General features: G+C 44.9%; 1 protein-coding gene across 6 annotated transcripts in view; it reads left to right on the plus strand.

Annotated features, from left to right (window-relative positions):
- Positions 1-19572, plus strand: part of RALGAPB (Ral GTPase activating protein non-catalytic subunit beta) — a 2501232-nt gene that overhangs the window by 778597 nt on the left and 1703063 nt on the right. For 4 of the 6 annotated variants that reach the window (XM_069652125.1, XM_069652127.1, XM_069652128.1 and 1 more), the window contains exon 12: positions 16679-16714. The exons of the other annotated variants lie outside the window; for them this stretch is intronic. In XM_069652125.1, the coding sequence (XP_069508226.1) occupies positions 16679-16714 (36 nt within the window). The remainder of the gene's footprint in view (positions 1-16678; positions 16715-19572) is intronic. 6 annotated transcript variants of the gene reach the window in all.

Consider the following 19572-nt stretch of genomic DNA (forward strand, 5'->3'; position numbering starts at 1 on the left):
TATTCGGCATCCACCATCCCAGCATAATAACATAGACTGAACACCACACCTGAGCCTTCATTCGCTGTGAGACCCTCTCAGTACCACTCACAACTTCAGGGTAGCCTACAAAGTACTAGTGGCTGGCACAGAGGCTGCATGAACAGGAGGGAGACCTCCAGTGATGAGTCATCCTCTGAATCTGAGTCTTGTAGGGAATCAACCCCCCACATGGAAGCCAGGCAATCAACCATAGGAAATCAAAGCAAACATTTAAAAACCAGAGGCGGCCAGATGTGGATGATTATTGTGAGGCCCAACTACAAACCAATATCCTTTCACCAGTCACAATTACCTTGGCCCCATGGCCCCATACTTGAAACTTTACGAGAACCTGAGCGACAATTATGAAGATCAGACTACTCTGATCGCGCTGATTGCACTCCAAATTAATTTATGTAGAATCCTTTATATAATCATGCAGCGAAAAAAGAAAGAGGGAAAAGGAAATGGAGGGAGTTGTTCTTAAATCGCTGGTGGATCTCATGCAAGATGCCATGTCTGATGAGGATTTTCCTTGAAGGAGTTTGTGAAATTGCCTCATGGTCGAAGGCTAAAAATCCTGTTCATGAAATGGAGTCAGTGACCATTGGAGCTGTCCTGAAACTCCGATCCCATGGATGCCCCGCTCTACGCTACCAGCTATCTGCCGACTCTGTACGCAGAGACCTTACTGTTGACACAACTGTCAGGCACCATGGAAAGGGTTCATGAGCCCTGGCAAGAAACTTCTCCACCAACAGTACCAACGCCTACACCTAAATCTGTAGCAGCAGAGTCTACTTTGGTGCAGAAACGGTGGAAACCTGCTATTGCCTCTGAGTCCAGTGCGATAATACAAGCTGATTGCGAGAATCACTCCAGAAGGATTCCTGCCAGGACACACAATTTCTCAATCTTTGACCAGAACAAAACCAATGAAAAAGATCTGAATATAACAAAGATAAGCGAGCAAGAGATGAAATCATAAAACATGCAGAAACTGAAGCAGATGAAAGCATGCAGCTCTAGAAGCTTCTTGAGAAATCTCAAGAATGTGCTCCTTGGGCTCTCAACAGCAACAGGAAAGAACAGGGAAAGATTAGGATCTCTTAAAGCTCCTGCTACTGAAGGACCGCCGGAGGATCTAGCAAACCATCAACACAACCAGGACACCCTATTGACAGTGTTGAGGGCCCGTTGTTCGACCCTGTCGGTATATGAAGATAGTGTCCTTATCAAACCTTATGAAGAAACAACACACCCCGAAAATCAAAAACTGAAGGGGACTCATGGCCGATATATCGACCAACAACTGTCACAACCTACTTCTGAAATCAAAAATGGATCGTACTTCGGCACTGTTTACCAAAGCATTTCATGAAGGAGACATAAGACGCAGTGCTAAGGCCTATGGAACCATTTCAGCTGTGGTTCATGCAATCCAATGATCAGACAGATGCAAGACACACTGTAACCTTGGAAAGGAAATTAAGAGCGGACAATGGTCTAATCTTAAATCACTCAAATATCATGCGTTTACTTCACTACATCCCAAGACTAAGGGTGATTGACACAGAGGACATTGAGATAGTTGACTTCTTCGATGCATATGGGCTCTTCCTCCTTGAGCCTACTGCTTTTGGATGCAAGCGATGAGCTCATCTCCCTGGGATTTGACTTGAAGAAATGCGAAAAAGAGCAGAAGAACATGATTGAGGAAGAGGCGGAGCATGCTAATCAATCGAAGTTGGCAAGGGCTAGAACCACCCCAGATAGACTGCAGAAATCTGGTCAGATAAAGTTTACCGTAAGTGGTGCTAATACTGAGAATAAATCAAAGAGAGTGGTCCACCAAGATCTGGGTAAAAAGATGCCCCGAGAGCACAAGTACTCCTGGAATTAGCTACCCAAGGCCCTTGCCACGAGAACAAAGAATAGAGCCAGGAGGTTAGATATCGAGTTCTCGCACACCGCAGGCTTCGCTCACCTTTTCCACAGTATGGACCCGGTTGTTGACAAATTAGACATAATATGCATTCAAGAATCTTGGTTAATGGAAACTGCTCCTGGAACGTTTCACCCAGTATCTAAACCAAGCAAAAAGGGGCATAGGTGGCAGGCCCTCATCGGAGCTTTTAAGAGTATTAAGAAATGGCCTAAATCTGCAGGTAGCTCAAATAATTAATCCAAACCCTTACATCCAAATCTTGATCATAGATTTGGAGGAGAGCCGGGACAGGTGTCAAGAGCTCTTGATCTTTAACTTACACTGGAACCCACACTCCGAAGAAGGAACCATCTTCATAGACACAGTGACGGGCGGATGGACAGAATGTACAAACCTTATCGTATCCACTGTTGATAATTTGCGGCAATCTAAACAGACTGCTTGCCATCTGGGCAAAGGATTTCCCAAAGTTCAGAAGAAGACATTTGATCCAAGACCGGCAGAGGCCTAAAGTGGTTGAATGAGCTAAAGTGGTTGAATGAGATGGAGCTGAAAGGCATACACATGCTGAATGGCAACACACAAAAGGTGACATCCCTGGAGCCCAGACCTGGCACAATGGGAAACAAAGTGCAATCTTGGATTATTTCTTTGTCTATAGTATTCTACTCCCTCAATGATTGAGAGTCTATTCACACTGCTTATCGCAATCATGAGCCAATAACACTGGCGTGGTGCAGAACGGTAACAGAAAACGATATCTGGAAGTGGAAAGAAATAGACTTCGCATTAAACTGCGAGAAGTTCCTCAGTTAACCAACTCCCTCGTAGCATGGCAAGTTCGTGACTCAGAAGGAGTCGAATACAATAGCATCCTGGCTGCCTTCAGAGAGCTCCAAGGTAAGGAAATGCGAGCTGTCTATAAACCGATCCATAATTATGATAATGACGTTGTAGCCCAGAAAAACCTCCTAAGTATGGACCTGAGAGGGCTAAATGGACTACTATGTGCAATTAAGGAGGGACTCTCAAGGAAAAAGAAAATATAAGAATTGGATCATATCCCACAAAGCAATAAACCATCAGAAAGATGCCAAATCAATGCTACAGGCCTTAAATGCAAACAATAATATAAATCATGATTTTCTCGTTCAGCTTCTGAACGAGAAAGGGGCATCCACCTGCCCACTACAGCTAAATCCCATACTAGAAGACATCTGGGTGAGTTTCTTTGGAACCCTCTACGAAAAGCACAACCAAGCTGTGAGAACCATATTGGAGTATCCTGGACAGCAATGGTAAATCGAGCTGGACAGGGAAGAAATCTTGATGGTGATAAAGAAGGCGAGTCGGTCGGGAACCCCAGTACCTGATGGGCTAACAAATGAAATGTTAAAAGAAGCACCAGAGGCCTGGGCTGACTTTTGCCTGGCACTGTTCAGAAGAATCCTTCTTACGGGGAAAGTCCTGATGTCTTGGAAAGCAGCAGTGGTAGTCCACATATTCAAAAAGGGAGACAGGATGGCACCGAAGAAATATCGACCGATCGCCCTCTTGGACGTCCTGGGCAAAATATTTTCTGCTCTACTCCTAAGACGTCTGAATGAGTGGGTGGTAACTTCAGAGAGCTTTGACTGCCAACAAACTGGATTTGACAAAGAGGTGGGATGGGGCTTCAATCTGCTACTCATCAACCTCCTGAAAATGAGAACAACCAGAGGAGATGGCAAACTTTATCTCACGTGTATAGATCTGGAGCAGGCCTTTGATTGCATCGACCGAGAGCTACTATGGCAGAAGTTGAGAATGCGAGGGTGCCCCCATGACCTGCTGATAGCCATCAAGGACCTATATTCAGAAACCTCAATGCACATAAAACTGGACCAGATAGGTCATCTAACCAAAAGAATCTTACCTTTTTTTTTTTTTAAATGTGTTTTTATTAACATTTTTCACCACAAGACATTTTCAATCCTTGTTGCATACACAGTATTCCTTCATAATATTTTCATGAAACATTCATATAGAAACCATAAAGAAGAAAGAAGTGCAAAGCAATAACTCAAGTCTTGTGCTTTTGATTCCCCTCCCTCCCCGACCTCCCCCCACTCCCCCCTCCACTCATCACATTCTCTTGGGACAGAACTCAAGATTGAAGTGCGAATCAACAATTGGCATTACCATATTGCTTTTGCTCTACAAGTTACCACACAAGGGAAAAAGAAACAGTACAGAACTTGGGGTAAACAATTGGCTGTTAGCATGGGGCACTGCTCCCAGCTCCACTGGTTGGCTAAGATGGTAAGTCTAATTAGTCTGTGGACTCCCAGTACGCGGTGTAGTATGCTAGGAAGGGCAACCATATCATTTCAATATTTCTGCGCGATTCATTTACAGCTGCCGTGAGGCATTCCATCTCGTATATAGCGTGAGCCTTTATTAACCATTCTCTCTTTGAGGGTAGTGCCATCTATTTCCATTTAATGGTTAGGCACACTCTAGCTGCTAATAAGAGGTTGCGTGGCAGATACAATAGTGATTCATATGTTTCATCTTCCTCTGACTCTACTCCGAACAAAACCAGTGTGGGCGTTGGGTCTCTGTGGACCCCGTCTATTCTTCGGATCCAGCCCAGCACTTCTCGCCAATATACCTGGACCCTGTCACATCCCCACCATTGATGCCAGTAATCGCATTGCTCTCCGCACCCCCTCCAGCAGTAGGGGGATATCCCGGGGAACATTTTGGATAATCTAAGGGGTGTGTAATGCCATCTCATCAGTAGTCGCACATTGTGCATCTTGTATTGCATGGAGACCGATGACGACCATACCGCTCTATATATTCCCTTCCATACCCCCGCTTGGGCTTCTATGACTAAGTCAGTTTCCCATTTCACCTCTGAAGGTGGACGATGACAATGACCCCTCGTGATTAGTGATTTGTACATCTTTGATACAAGACCTCTCGACGCCTGGGGAGAACTCAGGATTTGCTCAAACGGTGTCCAAGAGCGCTTCAGGGAGTTACCCTACCTAGGATCATGCAGGGCGCTTCTCAACTGGAGAAAGGACAAAGGGGAGACGTCCGTGCCCTGCAGGTCAGCCTGCAATTCCTCTCTGGTTGTAAACACTTCATTCTTCCACAACTGTCCCGCCCGACTAAGACCCGCCTCGTACCATGACTGGGATTGCTGGATAGCACTCAACAAGTTTTGAATAGGTGGGGAACAAAGGCAACTCGGGGGTGAGGGCCACGTCGTGATACACTGCTTGGCCTGGGATGGGCGCCAGAGAGACCACAATACCTTAAGAATGGGGTGTTTTTAATCCTCTGTGTCATGGCTGACATCGGGACCCATAACCACTCTCCCAGGGTGACCGGAGCGAAAATGCCATTTTCTATTGCCACCCACTGTTTCTCGGGGTTTTCCCAAAGGTGGTCCGGGAGCACACAGAGTTCTGTTGCTCTGTAATATTCCCCCAGGTCTGGGAAACTCATAACTCCCTCTTCCTTGGGTTGGATCAGTGTGGAGTATGGGATCCTTGCTCTTTTGTCCGCCCATAGAAATCTCAGTAGTGTGCGCTTCACCTCTGCTAGGAAGGACTCGGGGACTAAGACCGGGAGAGATTGGAATAAAAATAGGAATCGTGGGAGGACATTAATTTTGATGGCAGTAAAGCGCGCCGCCCACGACATGGGAAGTTTGCGCCATCTGGAGATATCGTTTTGGATAGCTACCCACAGTGGAGTATAGTTGGCTTCGAAAAGGTCAGGCAGGGAGACTGTTATATTAACCCCCAAGTAGCGAACTGAGTCAGTTTGCACCTTCAATTTCCAGTTTGCCTTTAAACGTAGCGCCAGATCGGTGTTGTCTTTTAAGGGGACAGCTATGGTTTTTTGTTGGTTGACCCGGAAGCCCGAAAGGGTCCCGTATCGTGACAGCTCCTGGAAAAAAGCGGGGATGGAGTAAGAAGGTTCGGTTAGGTATAAGAGGATGTTGTTGGCAAACATTGCCAACTTGTACTCCCTGCCCCCCCACGGGATCCCTCTAATACTTGGGTTGGACCCAATGGCCTGGGCGAGGGTTCAACGACCAGTGCTTAAATAAGAGGGGAAAGTGGGCAGCCTTGCCTCGTACCTCGAGTAAGATTGAAGGACCGCGATGCGACACCATTAATTGAAACCTTAGAATGGGCAGAACGGTACAATGCTTTCGCTCCCTGTATCCACGCAGCTCCTAACCCCACCCACTCCAGGACAGCCCTTAAGAAGGGCCACTCTACCCGATCAAAAGCCTTCTCGGCATCCACTGATAATAAGAAGGGGTCTTCGCCCGCTTCTCGGAGTGTTGCCATGAGGTCTAGGGTTTTCCTAACGTTATCTGCCCCTTGCCGGCCTCTTACATACCCTACTTGGTCAGTATGGACTTGTTGCGGGAGATCCTGAGCGAGGCGGGTGGCTAGTATGCTGGAGTAGATTTTAGCATCTACATTTATTAGGGAGATTGGCCGGTATGATGCACATTCTGTGGGGTCTTTACCTTCTTTAGGGATTACAATAATGATAGATTCGGTGAAGGAGTCGGGAGCTTGTCCAGATTCTAAGATAGAAGTGAATAGTTTGGCGAGAAATGGGGCGAGTGTGCCAGAGTTTCTTTTGTAAAAGGCTGGCGTGAATCCATCCTGTCCCAGAGCTGAGCCTGCTTTAAGGACTGAAATTGCTCCCTGCACCTCTGTCGCCGTGATTGGAGCGTTAAGCATTTCTAGGTGTTCTTCAGCGATAGGCGGGCCTGGCATACTGGCTAAGTATTCCTTAATATTAAGGAAAGTACCGCCGGTCTCGGCCGTGTACAGTTCCGAGTAGAAATCGGAGAAGCGACTTACTATGTCTTGGGGATTTGTGAGTGGGACACCTAGTTCGTCTTTAACTTTGTAGACTGCTCTATCTGCCCTCTGTTTACGGAGTCCGTTTGCTAGCATTGTGTGTGCTTTGTCTCTCTTTTCGAAGAACTTCTGTTTGAGGTATTTAATTTGAGTGAGGGCCTTGCCATTCCATATGTCTTTTAGTTCTTCTCTCATTTTCCTAATTTTCATTATGGTGCCGTTGTCGCTTACGGGGTGCTCCCTAAGGGTGCGTTCCAGGCGAGTAATGTCACCTTTCAGTTCCCTCTCTTTGAGCAGCCGGAGCCTTTTTTTGGCTGTTCCTTCGGATATTAGGATGCCCCTTATCGTAGCCTTCCCCGCTTCCCAGACAGTGTTCAGCGACATACCGTCAGTGTCGTTGATTTCAAAATGTTCTGTGATGGCCTCGGAAAGGGATTCCTTAAAAATTGGGTCCCTGCATAACAGGTCATTACATCGCCACCGGTGGTCTGGGGTAGGGAGTGGGCCCAGGTCTAATTCCAAGGTGTACAGGTCGTGATCTGACCAGGCTACTATTTGGATGGTTGTTCTCAGGATATCACTCTCATTTTCCGCTCCCAGTAGCAGGTAGTCAATTCAGGAAAAAGAGTGATGTGGTGGTGAAAAAAAGGTAAAAGATTTTTCTCCCGGATGAGTTACATGTCAGGTGTCTATCAGGTGTTGTTCCCTAAGCTGACTTGAAAATCTGTCACCTTGGAGTGTGCTTGGGGGCAAGGAGTTTTGTCGTGCTGAGTGCCAATCCCATTCGCGGTCTATAACAACATTGAAGTCTCCCCCGCAAATCAGTGCGCCCTCCCTCCATTTTTCAATGAACTCAAACAGGGGCTCAATGAAACTCGACTGCCCTTGGTTGGGGACATAAGCAGCACACAGTGTAATGGGACGCGTTCTTAGTACACCCTTGAGCGCAACATATCTCCCGTGCGTGTCCCTATGTATATGGTTTACCTGCATTCCCAGGGACCTGCGCAGTAGAATACCCACTCCCCCCTTCTTCTGCGGGCCAGATGCCCAGATTGCGTCCCCTATGTCCCTCCCGAAGAGCCTTCTTTCCTCGCCATTAATATATTTTGATTCCTGTATGAAGAGGACATCTAGTTTGGATTGTACAAACTGTCTCGCTAACATTGACCACTTTTGCGGGGAGTTCAAGCCCTTAACATTGAGGGAGCCGAAGACTATGCCATAAGAGCTAGCCATATTCTGAAGTAAAGATAGCGTTTTCTGTACCATCGCTTGCTTGGCCCCGTTGTCCTGTGATAAAGTTAAAAAACAATTGCCATGTTTCGTCGTGTGTGTGAGTAGATTCATTATATGCTCAAAGCCTGGTGTCCTGAGTGGATAAGTGGACCCTTCCCGCCCCCCCACCCTCCCCTGTGTGGAATGCTGCTAGGCACATTTTCACTAGGAATAAGGGGAAAGAAAGAAGAAAAAAGAGACGCCCTCGTTCAGAAAGGGCCACACTAGGAGGGCCCCTCTTCAAGCCCTAATTGTGACCTTATCCATTGTGCAGGGAAAGAAAAAAAGTGCGTCCACAAAAGTGGACTCGGGTATGATGAGCCCTAAGAACTTAACTCAACCTGGGCAAACTATCATCAAAGACAAAAACTCAACAGAGCTTTATGGTAGCCATTTCAGCAAGAGTTGGAGCACAATAACATAGCGCGCTCAGGAGATAAAATATAGGCAGTTCAAGGAGTATTCAAGCGTTTATATTTCCATTTCTGTTGCGCACAACCTCTTCTCGAGGGTTTATCGACTAGTTCTCGGCGCGGGCCCTTTGGTTCTCTTCGGCCCTCTGCTTCTGAGTCCTTTGCTGGGCCCTGTAGGTGGCGGCAAGCTTGCTCCACTTCTTTCACTGAGGTGAGCCTGTACTCCTCGCTGTTGTTCTCAAATGTGAGGGAGAATGGGTGGCCCCATCAGTACGTCACGCCCTTTTCGTGGAGCCAAATCGTGAGGGGACGGCACCCTCTTCTCTTTGCCAGGGTCATCGCAGAGAGATCCTGGTATAGCTTAACTGTCGAGCCGCGGAATTCAATCGTGTCCTTTATTCTTGCTTTTTGCAGGATGTCCTGCCTTTGCGTGTAGTAATGACATTTAACTAGGACCGAGCGAGGGCCTCTCGTTGAGCCACCTGCCCTGTGCACTCTGTCAAACTCGAGTTTCGGGGGGTTTATTTCATCATAGAGAGACAGAATTAGGGACTTTACTATGCTCTCCAGGCTTGACTGGGTCTCTCCTCGCTCTTCCTCCAATCCGATTATGCGGATGTTGGAGCGTTGCTCCCGATTTTCGAGGTCGTCCACCTTTGATTCCATGTCTCGTTCCTTCTGCTCAAGGTCTAAGAGCCTGGCTTCATATTGCATGGTAACGATGTCTCCTGATTGTTGGTTGTTCTCAACCGCTTCCAAGCGATCTTCCACTTTGGCCACTTTCGTTTGTAGGTCAGACACGGTTTCAGTGAGGCTGTTTTTCATTGATCTAATTTCCCCGAGCAGCAGGCGGATGTCGGACTTAGTCGCACTGTCGCAGTCGTTGGCAGGGATATCCAAAGTGCTTTGGGCTTCTTCTGCTTCCATAATTGTATCAATGCGTCTAAACCTTCTCAGGGTTGCCAGAGTTTGTGGATCCAGCCTTATCACCAATGGAGGCCCTGGGCGTTTGTAGCTGTGGAAGAGGACGGCTGGGCAAAGGGGTGCTCTCTCCCTCGGTCGTATTGCTGTGCTCAGTTCTTCGGTTGGTGTCTATCACGGCTCAGCGATGAACTGCCCCGGACTTCGTGGCCCTTTTGCGGATGTGTTTGCCTTAGTTCACCTCTGTACGCTCCCAGTCTCCTCGCCCTCCCCCCATGCACCTCTCAAGTAGGCCTAATGCACTGCTGTGCTGCTTTCTTGGCGCTGTGTGGGGTGCTTAGTTTGTGGAGAACCGTTGACGGTCTTGGGGTCGGCCACGAGGCTCTGTTAATGATGGTGGGCCTCCACAGGGCTGATTACACATAGGGTCCCGTGGCGTGGGAACTGCACCGTGCTACCGGGTCAGTACCAGCCCGCTGAAATGTTCCCAGTGATCACTGCATGTCTTGGTTCATGACTGTGGTCGTGTTGTGCCCCTGTTGCTTGGAAGGGGGGGCAGCGGCACAGGACTGATGCTGTTGAGGTGGGAGGGGCGTAAATTGCCACCTGGAGGGCTGTAGGCCTCTTGTCCCCGTGAGTGGCAGGAGCCGAGTGTTCGTGAGGAGGGTCGGGGAGAGAGGGTGCCTCAGGCCAAGCTTGTCCGCAGTGTGAGGCCTGCTAAGAGAGGGGGGAGGAGACAGCAGCGCTTCTCCCGACGTCGAGCGGCCGTGTCTTGGTGCCCGCGGGGGCTTGCCTGCCGCGGGGACAGGAGCCGTGCAGCCAGGGAGCACCCGTGTGTGCTGAGGCGAGGCAAAGGGAGGGTGGGGGGAGGGGGAAGGCTCCCGCTCGCTGTTCGCTCCTGGAGGGAGCACAGTGCAGTGTGGCAACGAGGGGGCCGAGGAGCAGGCTCTGATGGAGGGGGAGGGAGTGGGGCGGGAGCGGGACACTCGCGCAAGGCTGCCGCTTATCCCCGCCGGGCCCTCCGCACCGGTCGCTGCTTGTCTGGTCGCCTCATGTCCTCCGGCGAGCTGGGCGCTACAATTGGCTGTGGATGTCCTCGTCGCCGCAGCACCTCGCCAAAGGCCCGGAATACCCTCTATCTGCCGGGCACAGCTCGCTGCTGATGAGCCGGTTCTTTTCAGCGCGAAGGCTCCTCTAACGCACGGGACGCGTATTTCAAGTGGCGACGGCCATTTTTCCCCCTTCCTCGAGTCCAGGCCCTCTATCATGCTTAGGGGCTCCTGATAAAAGGCTGATATCCGCCTATCCCCACGATCCTTTCCACTGGGCTCCAGTTGTTCGGTTGCTGAGTCGCTTTATTTCATCTTTCTGCTGGTTTTGCAGCCTTAAACCTTCCCTGCACTGTCCAAAAGTTTAGCATTTATCGGGCTTGAAGAGGGAGACGGTGGCTTAGGGAACCATCACGTCTGCGCCCCCTGGTAGTCTCCTCTCAATAATCTTACCTTTAATGCCTGAAACAAGGATGCCCTCTTCCACCGATCCTGTTTAATCTGTTTGAGGATCTTGAAGTGTTGGAACATGAATCCACTTTTCCACTAATAATAAATGAGATCCCAGTTGGCTGGTTTTTATATGCAGACGATGTGATCTTAGACAAGACTCCCAATCGGTCTCCAAAGGAAAGTAGACATTCTGCAAATTATGTAAACCAAAACACTCTGAAGATAAATGCTGCAAAGTCAGAAATAATTTTGGAAAACCAAAGGGGCCGGAAGAAGAAAAAGCAGAGCTGGGTTCTGAATGGAAAGCGTCTGTGGCCAGTAAACGAGATAAAATATCTCTGGACCATGATAAGTCAAACGCTTGCGAATCATCATGGACGGACTGCCTAAAGGGGAAAATAAAACACCTAACGGCCCAAGGAATCATGATTGGATGAAGGTTTGGCAAATTCTCACTCCTCCCGGTCACCTTTACAACCAAAAAGTAACACCAATCCTTAACTATGCGGCAGAGGCCTGCCTTGGTCTCTCTTGGGAACTTTGGGAGTACCTCAAGGGACGGTTCTGGAAAAGGATCTTGCACCTTCCGGACTCTGTACCAATTGCAATATTCAGACATGAGGCGGGCTTGTTGTCTTATACGTGAGGGTGGTATGGTATGTTCATGAAGGTGAACGTCACAGACTCCCTATTGCAATTTAGGGTGATCGAGGTAAAACAGTGGGGTATGAACGACTGCCCCTTGAATTTGTGGTTTGAATGATGCAGAGCTGTTCTATTAAACTTGGCCACCTAGATTGATACCCTCTGCAAAAATCCAACATATGTGAAAAGGATCCTGTGGCGAACGATTGGAGAGAAACAGAACGAATATCAAACTCCTCCCTTCATACGCTCTCAAAGAACATCTTTGCCCTTCCAAATGTTACACCACAATACTTGAGAAGATTCCCAAGTAACATAGGGACCTCTTCTTAAGATTCCGATCAAATGTCCTTCATACAAAGGTCACTCTCCTCAGATATGGAGACAAGTCAGGGATTGATCAGTGCCGCCTGTGTGGCATGTATTTGGAATCTTTAAAACATTAAACTGTGTTCTGTGCTGAGCTGAAAGACCTGAGAAAATTACATCTATTCAAACACTTGAATGAGAAATTCAGAACTGATGCAGAGATGTGGTGGGAGGCATTCTACGGGGGTAAAAACACCATAATGATATATACCCTTGGAAAGTACCTTGAACCTATGTTTGGGAAAATTAAGTCGCTGGAAAATGTGGAATGAACTTGTCGCTAATTGCCTTGAAACGTAAGAGGACTGGAGCGAATGGGAAGGGCTCTGTTTAACACTGCTATTGAGCCCTTTCCTACAACGTCTTGGCTAAATCCTTTTGATTCGATTTCCTGAACTCGCTTGTATGTTTTCTGTTTTCTGAGATTTTTTTATGCCCTCTTCGCCTGTTTCATGTGTCCTTACCCACCTTTCATCTTACATTATTTTGGCGTCTTGTTTTTATTGGATTGGGAATTGTATTATGCTGTTAAATTTGTAATAAACTAAATGCCAAATAAAAAAAATGAACATTTTAATTTGTCTTTTCTTCCTTCCCGTCTCAAACACATTGCGTTGCTCAAGGTGCACAGGCTCACTCCCCTCTTATTTTGGGGTGTTTAGATGACACTGAGGGAGTACTTGATAACACTACCTGAAGGGGGTTGAAACCCAAAGATAGCCTAGTGGAAACACACATATACATTGCAGCACTTAGGGAGTGCACAAGAAACGCTAAGTAGTTGGCATATATAATATCTGGCTTGAGTGTCAAAATGCACGCCTACCCACAAAAAAAAGCTAAGCTGTCCTTCACGGTTATCCTGAGCTCCCCCATAAATAACTTTCTATCGACTTTTCTGCTCCACCCAGTGCTTTAACTGCCAGACAAACTCTGCTGCCCCATACTGCAGAAGACTGCACTCCCACCTCACTCCACGCCGGTGTTATAGGTGCTGGTGTGTCACTGCAGAAAACAGTCCCAGCGACAACCAGGATCTGGCTTCAATGATCCGCTGCAGAAGACTGCACTCAGTGTTATAGATGTTGGCATGTCACTGTGAAAAACACTCCCAACGGCAACCAGTGTCTCGCTCTAATAATCGGCTTAGGTCTTCTGGCAACACAATGGAGCATGCCACATGCTCTGTGGGAGCCAGTTCCGGCAGTGTCGGTGCATCCCGCTTTAACACACTGGGCACGCCGGGAGTTGCCTGTCGCCACCTGCACAGAACTAGGTTGCTTATCCCCCTGGAGACAACTTGCGCATGTGCACACAAAAAAAAGCTATAAACGTTATAATGGCAACTGGCCGAATCACTGTGTGGTTGGGAAAGGTGATTGACTGGTCCTAATTTTTTTCAGCCGCCAATGAACTGTAATATAATTCTTGAGAAAATATTTGGTGTCTAGGACCGTGCAATGTCTGAAGGCCGGCATTTTAATGTCAGTACCCTGCAACACCATTTGCTTTTATTCTCCCGTACAGGCGGTAGTGGGGTGAAGATGGTGAGCAGTACAAGGGTAATCCCTGTGGAAAAGTACAAGTAACAGAAATGTTGTTGTTAGTGTTTTTGCCACTGGCATACAAAACAAATATTTATTTTAGAGACAGGCAACCAAGATCACATTTTGTTATGAGGTTGGAGTGTGTACCATAGTGAACTACTAATCCTGAGTTGTGGCTGCAGTGAAGTGTCTTGTGTGGCTCAGCTTTGTTTCTGCATTGCTTCCTTTGTTTTATTATATGACACGTGGGTTTTGTGAAGATTGTCATATTGAACATCATGTCTCAGTATGTCATGTTTCCGCACATTGTGATGAACCCTACTGCATCTTTGAGGAATGTGGGCACTGAGAGATGGTATTTTTGGGTGTGACAACAAGTTGGGTTATTATGACAAAATGGCAGTTTAAGGATCACGTTTATGGGCAAGATAGACTACAGAGGAAAAGGATAGATTTGACAGTACCTTATGATAGCTGGTTTAAAGTTTCTCTTGATGTTGAATCTTGTGAATAATGCATTTCTTCTCAGTTTTGAGTCTTTCATTGAGAAGTCAACCGCCTATATTGGATGGTACCAAAGCTTCCTCCCCTCAGCAAAATCATGCAAATGCAATTACAACAGTTACAAGACTATTTGGACAAAATCTGCCACAACAGTCAGGGTTTTGGCCTGCGAATGCTACAGAGACCACACTAGCCTACAAAGAACTACTACTCCTGATCACTGTAGATGAATATAAAGCCAGTTTGATACTCCTAGTTTCTCTGTGGCGTTTGTCAGTTTTGATCACTCAATTCTCCTTAAAACACTTATTTATGTCAAGGAAGTCTGTCAAATCTTAGAATAGATGCTTGCCTTGCCTTCCAATCAAAGCCAACCAGTTTGAATTGGTGGTCCAATACCTATATGCATCCATGTGCACAGACTCTAGCTTACTATTGGACACATTTGCAAATGCATGCCAATGATAAATCTTGTCCTTTGGGATAATTACCCATGGATAATAATGTATCCCATTATTCAGGCAATGGATGAAATAGAGCTACCTCTGCTTGAACAGATCAGAGGCCACGTTACAGGGTGTATGCATTCCCAGCCCCGTTGGAGTGACTGTAAAGTTTAGGATCGCCCATCAGTATCTGAACTTGAATCTAGGTGTTTTCTTTGATGGAAGTCTCACTTTTGAACGCAAGATTAACTTTGTGGTCCAGAACATTAACTTCCTGCTGCTGCGAAGAATCCCTCACCCCTTTCTTGATTCAGAACATGGAGTTGTATTAACTTGACCAATGTTGATGGCTCTGCTTGATTGTAACATAGTCTATAGTAGTCTATTGAAACCTGCATTTATATGAACACAGGGTTTCCGGTGAGGAATGCTAGTTAAAGAGATCTGGCCTCTGCAATCCAATGTGCTGAGATACCTATGAAGCTCTTCTAGCGCTCTCAAATAACCACCAGATGATGGGCTGCCATTCTAACAAACCACCTCAAACGCTCAAGTCATATAATGTGTAATGGCAACTTTGTGCGTCTGATTTTGCTATAGACTTCAGACGTCTAGACTATTTTCCCATCTACATTGCTAATCCCCTTTTTGCAATGGTGGGTTAAGCATGCAGAGATTGTGATGTCTGCAAAATCGGACCCACCACATTATTTCCACACAGACACAACAAACACTAATAAGATAGCCTAAAATGGTAGAAGTAAATGGAAAACATGCTAAAGAAAGTCACCATAAGGTATTGTTTCACCTATAGTTCAACTAGTTTCCGTCTCCTTTAGATTTATGGGGAAAATTACTAATGACATGTAGGATAAATCAGAATTCAGAAGAGGATCTGGGAGCGGCTTAAAGTGTACACCTTAAAACGGGCTATGTGGTTTTTGTCATGTTAACCCTCTCATGCCCCCAATGATCTGATCGAGCCTACCTAGGTTAATGTTTGTGAAGCACTACATCTGTTCCAACTCTCAAAGTCCTACTGCAAATCAAAGGTTGCATGTCACAGGTTGGCTGTGGTAAGGGGAATGGGAACATGTTTGTGTTGGATGTTAGATTGCCCTTGCGTGAAATTGGCTGTGGTGCATTTTGGGAACCTATTATTTCAATTAGCGTCATTCAATATACAGGCCTGTTGGTTGCAGTTTGCTTTTATTTAAACTAAATCAAAATAGTTTCACTTTTTGTAGCACATGCTTAACACATTTCTACTGAATTCATCTAACTAATTACAGCCCACCGGGGGAAAGACTGAACAGTTTGCTTTCCCCAAATACCCATTCACAAGATTTGCAATACCTAGCCTAGTCTTCGAATATAGAAGATGAAAGCAGATTGTGCTTCCTAACCATTCAAGGTGTGATATGTTGCTCCCCTAAATCTATTCCCAGACTTTTGGAGAACTATGACAAATTTATTTTTGCAATCTTCGAGTATTTGAAGAGGGGGCGATATTTGAGCTGTATTTGTGTGCTGTAATTAATTAGAACATTTGTTATCGATAAACCACCATATTATCACTTTCAATTAAGAATTCAGCCGCAATCTGCTGGTGGAACCAAAGGTCTTCCTTGTGGTACATTTAATAACCACAACATATCATGCCTTGCTAAAAACAGTATGATCTTTTCTCATGCAGTTGGCTTTTAAGTTTTCCTTCGAAGCATCACATTCACAGTATCTGTAGCTCAAGCAAAGTTAAGCTGGTGGGGGTAATTAAAGTTGAAATATGGTATATGCAAAATCTAGTCTTTCTCGATGTATTCTTCTGTGCTTCTTTTTATTCTCTGTTTTGCATATTTGTTTTAAACTTCTCAACCATTTATCGGATAGGTAGTGTTCCTGTTGGGTGATTTCAGATTAAATGATTTCTTGCATTTGTGGTGTGTTCAATATAATAATCATATATTATATTTCCTCACTGAATATGTGTAAAATGCTACGGGCAGTGCACACAACTGAAATTATTTTAGACTTTTTCCCCACATGCCTTGATTACCATTTTGTCAACTTTTAATTTCATAACAACCTGGAAAAGATTTAAAACTTCTCTGCACTTTCATTAAAATTTCACCTTCTTTAAAGTATTCTCTAACTACTGTCCTTTGATTTATTTCCGTTTTATTTCTATTGTCTTGCAGCAACATTTATCCAAATTCTCCTTTCTTATAAATCTTGTAAGTAGGAACCTGTAGCTTTTCAATATCTGTCATGTTTCTTTTTATGGTTTCAGTTTTCATATTGTGTTTTAACATAATTTACATATGGGAGGAATTGGTTTGTTTTTGTTTGAGCAGGAACGTTTTTGTTCTCAATCTGCCCGAATCAGCCGCATCCTTAATGTCTTAATTTATGTTCATGTCATGAATACCAAGACTTTGCACTAATCATGTTTTTGGTTTTGCGTTGTTACTTAATGCTTAATTTTATACCAAGATTAGTGTTTGATTTGTGTGCATTTTGCATGTAGTATTTTATTTTTTCAATTGTGTTCTTGGACGTTGTTTGAAGGGAACACTGGCTCATGGGAAGATGTATAGATTTATATTCAATTTTATGGAACCCACACATTAAATCTCAGCTATATGCATTAGTGCCTACGGTGCCGCTAATTTTGAACATTGTTTTGAAGTGGCAACATTTTACAAATTTAAAGCACACAAGACAAATGCTGCAGCCCATTAATCACTGCCATGTCGATTCCCTTAGTGTAGCACCCACTGAAAGGGATTAGATTATTTTTTTATGTTAAATAATTTGGATCAAATTGCATTCAAGAGCTTTAATGTAAGTATATGAAATATTTTTGTTCTACAGTGTATTTTGACTACTCAGTGGTCTCCAATTCTTTAAACTGCATTAACCCTTTAAAAAAGTCTCCTCCTGTGAAAAACATGTTGTCCCAAATCCCTGCCTAGTTTTTGCAATTCAAATGGTCTTCCTTTCAGTTGGGAGTTCTCTCATAAATTTAATTATTTCTTTGTAAACGAAAAACACTTGCTTTTGCTTTTGAAAAAGGTGCATGAACTTTTCCAAATGTTGAGGAAGCAGGTTTGTTAGGAAATGCTTGTTGCAACAGTGTCTTTCAGCTGTAGCCTGCTATAACATAGTGAATTGCCTGTATCCTGAAACCCCTAACCTTTGTGTTACACATTTAAATTCACATTCTGATGGTTTATTGTTTTGAACCTACCACTTCACTCTAACCACGGCAAGCTTTTTGTCCATTAAATGTTCATGCTTTGCTTGCCATTTCTAAATAAAAATGCCATCACAGTACAGATACCCATATTAATCACAAATGTTCTCCTAATAATGTCAAATTCCCTTCCTTTCTAAAGGAATATATGCTATTGTTCAAACAAGAAAGAAGCCAAGGATGGAATCCCTTATATCTGCCATAACTCTTAATGATAGCAAGGCATTTTGGTAGATAACTGAATTTGGAGTCTGCAGAGAAGAGCCCAATTGGAGGATTGGGCGGAAAAATCGAAGGGCATTAGTCATTTGCAAACAGGCTTCCAGTGGCAGGCACAGTTGAACGTTTTTCTTTTTTGTTAATTCTTACAGCAAACAAGTATAGTGAGAGAGGTTTCATTCTACTTACAGTTCGTTGGCATTAAAACTGTTTTGGGCTGAATACCATAATCGGAACTGTGGAAAACTGTTAACAGGAAAATATATCTTAAACCCCCTCTTGAGAGAAAACAATTGTACTCTAACAAGCCTCTGCGTGAAGGTGTTTGTGGGGGGAAACACTAGGTCCTTTCTTGTGGAAAAGGGGATCTGCCAGAGATGTGTTCTGGCCCCCACACGTTTCTCTTTTTTCATTGGCTTTGTGGAGGAAATATCAATTCTAGATGCAGATGAACCTATAAAGATTGTGTTCGTGGTCATTGCGCTGCTGATGTCCTGCATTCCAAGTGGTTTCGTGAAACAGACGTTTACCGTCTGTCATCGATAATTTGATGAACCCAGTTGTTCAAAAAACCACATTTGTGCAGTGCAGCAAATGTTGGGCCCCGTTCCCTGCTGCAAATAAATGGGTCTCCAATAAAGGAAGTCAAATTCTTTGACTACTTTGGCATACAGCTGAGTTCTGACATGAAATGAAGACACCACATAGATGAAAGCAAATGTGAACGTAGCAAAAAAAGCAACGTTGTAAGGGGTTTTTCCAACTCCTCATAATTAATTTGCCCAAGCCCAGGAGGCTTAGAATCTGCAAACAGATGCCTCAGCTTTTCATGGTACTGAACTAAGGAGGGCATTGTTATGCAATAAAATTGACCCGTATTGAAAATGTTTTTCTTAAACTATTGTCAGTGCAGAAGAGTCACACCAATGCTTTGATAAATATGCAATTGGGGCCACATACTGTGTGAGACTCAACAGCATTAAAATCCTTGTTTTACTGGACATGGTTATGTCCAACACTTTTAGTACAATGATGCTCTGAAGCGCAGTAAAAGTTACCAAAGTGAGACCTCACTTAGTTGCATCAATGATTTAGCTGGAGTGGTCGACTTAGATGATTTGTGGTTTAGTCCTACTAATATCAAAAGCAGTGGTAAACAGTCACTGAAGCATAATTGGAGTGGTTTCAGAATAAATATACAGACAAGACTTATCTAGTCATCCGAGATGACCCCCGCAAACCTCCAAAAAGAAACCCATTTGGAAGATCTATGTGCACATGAATGGCAGTTGGTATTTTACCACCCAGCCCACTAGTAAAGAGTTTGTATCACTGGCAATCCAATTGCTGCCCATTTTGTAGTCCTTTTGTTGAGGAGAATTTTCATTATATTAAGTTTTTGTGTCTTATTTACAGTCATTTATTGTTGCAATATGAAGGTTAGTTTGCACAACTATGCATTCAGATTCCCAAGGGCAACAGAAGAACTTTGCAAACAATCACCTCTTCCTGATATTGTCTTCACTCTCTCTAATTTTATTGCAAAAGCATGGATCAGAAGGGACAAACATTTGATCATTATCGACCGTTAATCCAGTATATGATGTGGTTATTTGA

Source organism: Ambystoma mexicanum, chromosome 3p (genome assembly GCF_040938575.1).
Source record: "Ambystoma mexicanum isolate Mex_15411 chromosome 3p, UKY_AmexF1_1, whole genome shotgun sequence".
Taxonomy (NCBI): Eukaryota; Metazoa; Chordata; class Amphibia; order Caudata; family Ambystomatidae; genus Ambystoma; species Ambystoma mexicanum.